Raw genomic sequence first — 9,780 nt, forward strand, 5'->3', positions numbered from 1 at the left:
TGAGAAATGATTGTCAGGGCTTGTAGGCCTATGGGCCGACAAGAGGACTATGGGCCCACAATCGACAACATTGTCTCTGGCTCGCCGAACTTTAGTACAATCAAATTTATTTTCTAATGTCTTCAAACTTTTATCACTGCCACATCTTATACGTTACATGTAATTTTATTTTATTTTTCGTTAAATTTTATCCTATGCTTTAAATGGTTACTTCTATTTTCTTTGTTTAGTTTAATTTTGAGTTTTTAACAGAAATCTTAACACAATTTCAAGAAATGAGAAAAATAGATTTTGAAAACTGATGTTTTTCTTTCTTATTTTTTTTAAATTTTATTTAGAATTCAAAATTATTTTTTGAAGGAGGTCATTATACAAAGAAATTGTGAGTAAGTATCGTGTTAAAATATTTTAATACAAATAATTTTTTTTTTCCAAAGGAAAATTTGTAATTACATTTCTAGAAATTTAATAAGTTGAAGTATCATGTTAAAATTACGATTAAAATAAATGATATAAAAATGAAAATGAAGGGACCAAAATAATAACTTTTTAAAAGTACATGAACCAAAACAAACGTTTTATATCAGTACATAGACTAAATTGAACAAACATTAAAAGTACATCAACTAAAATAAACGTTATGAAAATATATAAGTAAAAATAAAAAGGTACAAGACTGCAATAGTTAAAACATAAATTTTATATTCAAAGTGAAGAAGTCCAATATTAAATAAAATAATACAAAAAATAGTGAAGTTTCTTTTGAATAAAAATTGAACACTCAAATGTTAGAAAGACAGAGAAATCTCATAAAGAGATTTAGTTTCAATATAATAAATAAAGTAAATGATTCATGCAATCACATGATGTGTCCCTTTAGATAACACCATGAGAGTTCAATTTCAAAAGTTCCAACTTTTTCCTCTCCTTTCTTTCCTTCTATTATTATTATCATCATCATCGTTACAATATATCCAGACTTCTTTAATATTATATAATTCATAAAAATCAACGAAACTAATTTTTAAAGTTCAATATATTTATATTTCCCAAAAATCATATCAGATTCTAAGTTATTACAGTCTACAATCAAAAGTCATTTCGAATTGGACAGATGAACCAAAACCCACTAATTTAGAGCTTCGGAGAAGGATTAAAAATAATGGAAAGTTGTAGGAAGATGACAACATATAGATGATTGAAAAATGGTCGCTTATCTGTAGGGCATGCAACAAAATTAATGGACAATGACAAGAAATGTGAAAAGAGAGCCCTAAAAAAGGGGCATCAAAGTTTAGGGAGAGAGAAATTAAGGATAGGGTGCCCTTAATTGAGAGATAGATTTGGAAGTACATTGGGCATAGTTGTTTGACTAGCGTCCCATATTGTCCCCTCTATGATCAATAAGGCACCTAATAAGTAGTTGCTTCTGACACCCTCCACTCTATGCTTCCCTCCCTCTATTTCGTCTGGATTCAAAATGATTCGATTGTAGATATCTGTTGATATTCAGTGGGCGTACGATTTTGTGTATCAAAATATCTTTAATGTCTGTAAAGATCTTCTGTCCAATGATATGATCCACATCTCTTAGAGCATATCCTTACAGACCGCTCCTCTATAAAAGAAAGAGTACCCAAACCCTTATTATACGAGAATCTAGCACCCAACTACTTGTCTTCCTTCTAGCTCTTTTGAACTTAAGATTCGGAATGCATTAGGGGTAGAGTACTACGGTGTTGAGTTCGGTTTTGCACGTTACGCGCACGCAAGAGAGATCACCAATCCATCTTCCGTTGTATACACATCACCCTAGATCAAATTTTGGCATCAACAGAAGATTTTTACTTTTGGCTTTAGTCTATTTTCGTATGTTTTACATTTAATTTTTGTTTATCTTAGTCTCTATACTTTCGAAACGCTGATTTTATGGTCAAACTAAAACTGATAAAAATTGACAGTACAGAGACCAAAATGAAACAAAATTGTTTAAAATTACAAAAATCAAAATTACATTTAAATCATAAAGAAAATAAACAACGGTCAATTTTTTTATAATGGTTAGTAAGTTAATAATTATGGACTGTTCATCCATAAACCCAAAAATTTAAGAGGATGGATTAAAATAAATTTAATTATTTATATGATATCTAACCATAAAATTCGAAATACAATTCTAAATTTAATCTCTCTTTTTTTACTTCTTTTCATCTATTTGTTTGGTGAAGAAGTTGCTGACTTTTGTTTTTCAGATAATGGGAACTAATTAAGCTCTAGATTTTAATGGGTTTTATTTGTCTGAAAATCTACTTTCTAGGAAGGGAAAAAGAAAAATCTTGATTTCGACATTAAAATTTAAATCAATAAATAATAAAAACGTGATGCTTTATCAAATTAACAAGAGATCCTCCACGATTCGTTGATGGAAGATTTTTGTTCGTATCTGTACCGTCGGCCTTTATTTCTTTAGGTTTCCTTCCAAACTGTTTGTTTATTTTATTTTATTTTTAAAAAAACTTCTATATTTCTCCTGACATAATTTAATAGATAAAATATCTATTACCATCACAAAAGTCTATTGATTTATTTATTTAAAAATTCCAAGTATTTCTCACCGTTCATTTGCACATAATTCTCCCGCTCATTTATAATTAATTCTTTAATATTACTGAGCCTCAGTCCTTATCATTTAGACGCTATTGATACTGATTAGATTTAGCAACGATCTTCCTTTCTAAGTACCATTAAAAATTTCATACCACTTTTTTTAAATATATATATCCTTTCTACATTCATTTCTCTTTTACTTGTCAAAAATTTAACGATCAAAGATAGGTGTTAACCGATGATCGGAGTATCATTCTTGACGAGGCTATACCGTAGCACTAAAAACATTTCGTACCAAATAGAGAGTAAGAAATAAGAATTTTCACATAGAGAAACTTAAATGATTATACCTTATAATTTTCCACTTTCAAAAAATTTGATAACTAATTCTGAAAAAATAAATAAATAAGAAAAATAATCTTTTTCTTTCCATTCATCTCTCGTACTCTTCTGTGTATAATATATTTCTCTAAAAATATTTAGGTACTGATCAGGGAGTATGTATTTTGTATTGACCCATTAAAATTTTTATAAATAACAAGAGAAATACAAATGCAGGGAAAATTAAATAATGAACTACCAATAATTCAACACGGTCGTATCCTTTGCTCGACTCGAGACTCTACTATAATCCTAAAAGGCTTGAGAAATTATTAGAGGATGCCACCGCAACAATTAATTTTAAACCATTTGAATGAATGAAAAATCACAATAAAAATATTTCAAAAAGTGTATGTAATTGTTACAAGAGCATGTAGCAGAGCTCATTGAACAATCTTTACTAAGAAATTTTCTTTGAATTTTATGTATAATATAGAAATAAAAAGTAGCGCTGTTACAGTAAGCGATATTTGTTGTTATATTAATGAGATTTTGCGACTCCAGACAACTCCTTTTTCTCTGAAAAAATCTCTCTCTCCGTCGAAGAAATTAAACCTGCAGCCTCCAACAAATGGAAGCCACGAGCAGAAGTAGTACGGCGGCGGACCCATGTCGGCCGCCGGAGAACCCATTTTCCGGCGACCAAGATCAAGAAGAAGAACCCATTTTATTGGATCTTCACCTGTGTTCAAATCCAGACGCAAAGCCCAGAATTTTCTCATGCAATTACTGCCAGAGAAAATTCTACAGCTCCCAGGCTCTGGGCGGCCACCAAAATGCCCACAAGAGAGAGCGCACTCTCGCAAAGCGGGCCCACAGATTCGACTCCTGTAATTGGCCCGCCCTCCACGGCGGCGTGTTTGACCGACGCTCCCTCGGAATCCACGCGCACTCTCAGCTGATCCACAAGCCGCCGCCGGGTAATGCCTTTTCCGGATCCGGGTATGGGTGGTCCAGGCCGGCGTTCATCGGTCAGCTGCCGGCCGTCGGGCGGCTCACGGCGGTCGCTGGCCGAAGCTTTGGGGTTTTTGAAAACGTGGGGTGGGCGGCGATCGGAGCTTCCGCCGCCGGTAATAATAGTAATAGTAATATTGTTCATTCTCAGACGAAACAAGATCAGGAGACCAACTTCCTTGACTTGTCTCTCAAACTCTAACCTAAGAAGATTATTATTAATTAATTATTATTATTATTTTTTCCATTATGTTAATTATTAATCTCTCCCTTTTTGTTTTATTCTTAAATTCTTAGATTTGACATCTTTGTTTGAAATATGGAAAATCCATGCATTATTTCCAACATTTATTATAGGTATATATCAATATCACAAATATATAGGACGGTATTGACAATTTTGAAATAAAGATATCTTAACTATAATGAATTATGTTTATCTTCGTCTATCATATTAGAACAATATACTTGTGTATACATTAATAAGCTAAGTTTTTGCATTATTTTTATTGTACTTAATAGATGAGTTGATCCACCAAATTTTATATCGGTATATAAATGGTTTCTTTTTTTTATATATATAAAATTTTAATTTTTATGCAAAATTTGAAGGAGAAAAAGGAAAAGAAAAATTTTAAAATATGCACGTGAGTAAATAAATAACATATAATATATAAGAGGCTAAGAGGATTTTCTATTTTATTACTATTTCTTTAAAATTTTGAGATATTTGGTTCAATTATTTCCTCTTGTATCAAATCTAATGGGTGTTATATAGGTTTCTCTTCTTTTAGAACAATTTTTTTTTTTTTTAGTTGTAGGGCAAAGTTTCTGAATTTAAAAAGTAAAAAAAAAAGGACAAAAAAGAATCTATTTAAACAGTAAAAAATTGACATCGAAGTTTGTGTTTAAAAACAAATTTTTTTGTTTCATCAAATGTTTAAAAAAAATTTTGAATACAACATTAAATTGTACTTTTAACCAAGTCATGAAAATTGAAATTTAGTGACAGAAGGTGAAAATATATATATATTTATCACTTTTATAATTCTTTTTTTTTTTTTAACATATAGAAGAGAGATTGGTAGGGAAGAGATAAGATTGATTTTTTTTTTTTTTGACTTATGGAGATAGAACGATTAAAATTCAAACTTTTACATTAATTAGACTTTTTCAATTGGACGGTCGTATGAATCAATTAGATTAATTGATTGATAGATTTAATTATGATCATTAATTAACATAGACAAGACAAAAATGACCTACAGTAATGAAAATGTTTAAATTTTAATTAGGGTTATGGAATGGCCATATGTTATAATGAGAAGGCCAGCACGCCAAATTTTAAGATTTAATTAAAATTTTTTATTGTTATTATTATTGTTTTAAAAGTTAAGGTTAGGTCATCATCATGGAAAACCATTGATTTTGCATTCCTGTTTTAACAATTTTATTATTTAAAAAGATTTGGGCTATGGGGAAGGAAAATTTGGTAATAATTGGGAGTTAGAAGGGCATAATTGTCATATCAGGAGTGGCCATACTGTAATATAAATCCAAGGAGGATCTGCTTTGGTTTTTTTATATAATAAACTCTCACTTGGTTGATTCGATTATGCTCTTATGTGTCACGAAAAGCTATATGACACATTTGGAATTTTATTGGATAATATTTATTATTGTTGTAAAAGTAATAATCTTTTCCAATTTTTTGTTAATTAAAAAAATATTTTTTCCCTAATTTTGATTCGAGCATCAAAACCCAAGAAATTTAAAAAAAAAATTATGCTTCAAACCTTAATCCCGACTCGCTTCTTATTTGAGCATAACTATGATTAGTATAATCTCAACCAATGTAAACATAACTCAACTGCAAATAACATTTATTGTTTCCCTTAACGTTGAGAGTTCAAATTCATATACCTCACATTTGTTATACTAAAAAAAAATATAAAAATAAATAAATAATGAACATCTTCAAAATAATTTTAAATTTTCATTGCTGGAAAGAACAATGTGTCAAAGAACAATATTTTAAATGTTGATCTCGATAGAAATGTCTATGTCTCAATTTTATGAAAATATCAACAAAATGTTGATGTCGATGGATCTTCTAAACATGTTACGAAAAAAAAATCATAAAAAAACATTTAAATCGTACAACTTTACTAAATAAGTTAAGAAATTATTAATATTAATATTATGTCTATATTAGTAATATTTTGTGATATTTTTCATATTTTGTTGAACATATACATCAGAAGTATAAAAAAATCAATGTAAATACTAACAATGGACATTTATAACCCAATAGGAGTGAAATAATCACAAACCATTTATCAACATCAACATTATTATAGCTTTTTTTTTTTAAATCCGTGTGTCCGGGCCAGCTTGTACGCAACCTCGACTAATCACGGGACCCTACCACATTTGGTTGACAAGGTAACTCCTAGGATATTAAATCCTAGGTAGGTGGCCACCATGGTTTCAACATTATTATAGCTTTAAGAGTTTAAATTATCAATCATCAATATTTAACTCTCCTCTGTAAAATATAACATCCACATAATTAACATCTTGCAAAGTTTCATTATCAGCATAATTCCATCACAGAAAAGAGGTATATAGTGGGTAAATCTTAAAACTCAGAAACATTCATGCAGACAATAAGTCAACGCTAGAAAATCCTATATCATCACAAGCTCACGTATCAAAACAACAAATAAAATAAATAAATAAATAACGTGAATTTTATGTTCAAGTTTAAGAATTGAAGTTGAACTTGTGAGAGGAATCATAAAGCAAGAAAAGAAACGTTGGCATGGTTTAGTCAATTATGATGGCACATGCGGGGAACCAACAGAAGCTAAAGCTACCAATGTGAACAAAATCAAGGCCATAATTTAACTTAGTTTCGCTTAATTATCGACATTTAACTTTTGAAAAGCATGCTGAAACAGAAAATTACACCTTTAGACATATATAGACGGGAATGGGGCGAGAAGGGCCGTGTGGTACAGAAGAAAACTCGAAAATGGAGATCGGTTTTTGTCTCTAATTGTGATCTTACAACTAATTTCTAAAAAGTTTACCTTTCTAACTTGACATTATGAGACTGCAACATGAGTAGCCCCAGCAAGAGAAGTTGGCCAAAGGAAATGTTACTGGGGCGCGGTTCGGCACTTTAAGCCCGGGAAAGTTAAGCCCGAGACTATAAGTAGAGGGTTGAGGAAACCAGTCTTTGAAGTGCAGAGTTAGAAAGTGAAAGAGGAGGTGGACTTAAGATCCTAATGAAACCCCATGAATTGATCCGACTTAACAAACTCATAGCGTAAACACGACTTTAGCATCTTAAGCCAAACCCATCCTAATTCAAACCCTCACCCCAATGCCATTCCAAAAACGTACACTGTTTTCATTCACAACTAAGAGAAAGCTGTTTTCAAATTGAAAAGCATTCTTAAAGATGTCTTGATCCCGAATCCATCATCAACATAATTTGTATTTCCAAAAGATAATAATTGCTAACAAACATCAGATGCAGGCAATCACAGAACCGGTATTAATGTAAGGAAACAACAGTGCAGTCATTTCTTTCAATGATTCTATTAGGACCAATTAACAAGACTTTATATTCAATTCTAACTATGTTTTCCCCCCTTTTTTGTGTTCTCGGCAAACTGGCATAGAGTCTTTTGTAATCACCATAGGCACTAAGTTCTACCTTTCTGCACCCCTTCTTTTTATTAACACAATTTCACTGACCCCCCCCCCAAAAGAAAACGACTGTATAGATGTTAACATTAATCATGATTCACGAACTTTGGTTATTGCAAATGACGATATAGAGAAAGAGAGCATAATTTTGAATACCTTAAAAAATGGAAACAACAATGTTTGATGAAGCGTGTGTTTTATCTTTCCACAAAAGACTTGACAGTTCCCAACCACCGAATAAGTTCACATCTGTCTTTGTTCATCATAAATTCGTGCAAAAATAGAGTAAGCTCGTTATCTATCCCTCGTTCTGCTAAAAACTCACGAAATTTCGTCTGAATCTCACCACTCAGTTTCCTGAAGTCAGAAAAAAAAAAAAAAAAAAGATCATTAGTAGATAAAAGGAGTTAGAGCACAACAAGCTTAAAACTTAATTCCCTTAACTAAATTATGCATTGCGATAATAGCCAACCAATATTGGAGAAATTATTTGAGGGGCTAGAACAATCCTATACCATTTGATGTATAAAATAGAATTGAAAAACCATACTTTGAACCAATATCCAACTATTGTTAAGGGCAGACAAATTTTCAACCCCCATCAAACTGTTATTCAAATTTTTTCAGATATTGGGCATCCAAATCTACACCAAAATGGGCAATAATTTGTAATGAATCACCAAAAGTGGCCGAAGCAATAAAAAAGTTAAACAGAAATGATGAGAAACAGAGCATCTGAGATTAGCGATACCTAAAATCAGGACCCATAAATGGTCTTGCCAGCATTCTATCTCGCCGAAGTACATATACTTTCTGAACCTCCAAAAAATCAGGCCATGCCGAGCACATAAACTCCAAATCGTCGGAACCATCACCCTTCGAAATGTCGACAAGCACGCTAATATGGAGACGGAGGTCCTCCTCGCCATCGCTGTCGTCTCCAGGTCTAGGAACAGTTTCACAGCCATCGAACATCGTCGCTTCGATTTTAATTTCTTCTGTGTCCATAAATTTCCCTCTCAATGTGATCCACTGTTCGCCGGGTCGGTCTTCAACCGAAAATGAATTGAACTTCGTTACAGGCTATAGAATTCCGCAACAGAATTAAAGCAAGCATTCTAAATGATTAATCAAATCTCAAATTAGGGGGAACAAAATACAAATATAGGACGAAGTAAGAACCTCTGAACCTGATGGGGAGGAGCGTAATTGGACTGATACTCGATCTCGTTACGAAGTACTCGGAGAGCGATGGCGTCGAAGGGAGACTTGGGATTAGCGGCGGAAACAAATGGCCTGGTGAAGAGCGACGTCGAGATGATGGTGCTTCGTGAAGGAGAACAATGGCGGCGCCATAATCGAGGATTGAAGATTCTACTGTAAGAAGAACGAATCTCCCGGTGAGCTGATCGGAAAACGCCCGACATGAATAGAGATTCCGGCGGTAAAAGTTCACAGTTCGTGAGTTTCGGTCGGAATTGCAAAGAAGCGAAGGAAGAGGGTTTAGTCCCTGAGCCCCGCTGTACGACGTCGTTTCATGGATCGCCAGGGTTTGGACTTTGGAATTTGGATGCAGTCTCTTCAATTCACAGCCCGTGGGCCTCCGGTCTTTTGAGTTTGGGCTGGCCGAAATTAGTAATATGCAGCCCAATAAGCTCATTAAAACCCGTTTCATAACCATTTCGTTTTTTAGTTTTCCCCTTTTTAAAATTCAAGTTTTCTTACCCACAAATTCTTTTTGTATATTTTCACATTTCTTGAAAAACATATTTAGTTGAATTTCAAAAACATAAACAAGTTTTTGAAAACTTTGTTTTCTAGTTTCAGATTTTGGCTTGAATTTTTAAAATATTTCGAAAATGTAAATAAATAAAATATTGAAACTCTAAAAGTTGTATTTACAAACTTAATTTTAAAAAACATAGGCCTAAATTATTCTCTGATTATTTGAATAAATATTTAACTTTTGTCATACTATATTCAATCACAATTTTCAAAAAAATAAATGTAGGTATGATGATGATGAAGAAATGGGTGAGTGAGACAAATAAGGGGTGAAATTGGAAAAGGAGAATGTTGTTTGTTGTGAAAATTTTTGAAAGTGTGAGAAGATGAATA

General features: G+C 32.3%; 2 protein-coding genes across 2 annotated transcripts; one reads left to right on the forward strand and one right to left on the reverse strand.

Annotated features, from left to right (window-relative positions):
* The first annotated feature begins 3,433 nt into the window (after positions 1 to 3,433).
* On the forward strand, positions 3,434 to 4,198 carry LOC111011115 (C2H2 and C2HC zinc fingers superfamily protein). Its single transcript, XM_022284751.2, has one exon. The coding sequence runs from the start codon at positions 3,560 to 3,562 to the stop codon at positions 4,142 to 4,144; it is 585 nt and encodes a 194-aa protein (XP_022140443.1). The 5' UTR covers positions 3,434 to 3,559; the 3' UTR covers positions 4,145 to 4,198.
* A 3,592-nt stretch (positions 4,199 to 7,790) lies between these two features.
* On the reverse strand, positions 7,791 to 9,175 carry LOC111018319 (Mitochondrial glycoprotein family protein). The gene is made up of 3 exons (XM_022294396.2): positions 8,853 to 9,175; positions 8,414 to 8,745; positions 7,791 to 8,019 (listed from the first exon to the last, which is right to left on the reverse strand). Exons 1-3 carry the CDS (start codon positions 9,087 to 9,089, stop codon positions 7,860 to 7,862), a joined length of 729 nt encoding a protein of 242 aa, XP_022150088.1. The 5' UTR covers positions 9,090 to 9,175; the 3' UTR covers positions 7,791 to 7,859.
* Between the last annotated feature and the right edge of the window lie 605 nt (positions 9,176 to 9,780).

Source organism: Momordica charantia, assembly GCF_013281855.1.
Source record: "Momordica charantia cultivar OHB3-1 chromosome 11 unlocalized genomic scaffold, Mcharantia_2.0 BLBB01000011.1, whole genome shotgun sequence".
Taxonomy (NCBI): Eukaryota; Viridiplantae; Streptophyta; class Magnoliopsida; order Cucurbitales; family Cucurbitaceae; genus Momordica; species Momordica charantia.

Coding starts and splice junctions, on each gene's coding strand:
- LOC111011115 (XM_022284751.2), top strand. CDS start 3,560: ATGGAAGCCACGAGCAGAAGTAGTACGGCGGCGGACCCATGTCGGCCG.
- LOC111018319 (XM_022294396.2), bottom strand. CDS start 9,089: ATGTCGGGCGTTTTCCGATCAGCTCACCGGGAGATTCGTTCTTCTTAC. Junction 8,746..8,852: donor ATTACGCTCCTCCCCATCAG/GTTCAGAGGTTC, acceptor GGAATTCTATAG/CCTGTAACGAAGTTCAATTC. Junction 8,020..8,413: donor TTTATGGGTCCTGATTTTAG/GTATCGCTAATC, acceptor TTCTGACTTCAG/GAAACTGAGTGGTGAGATTC.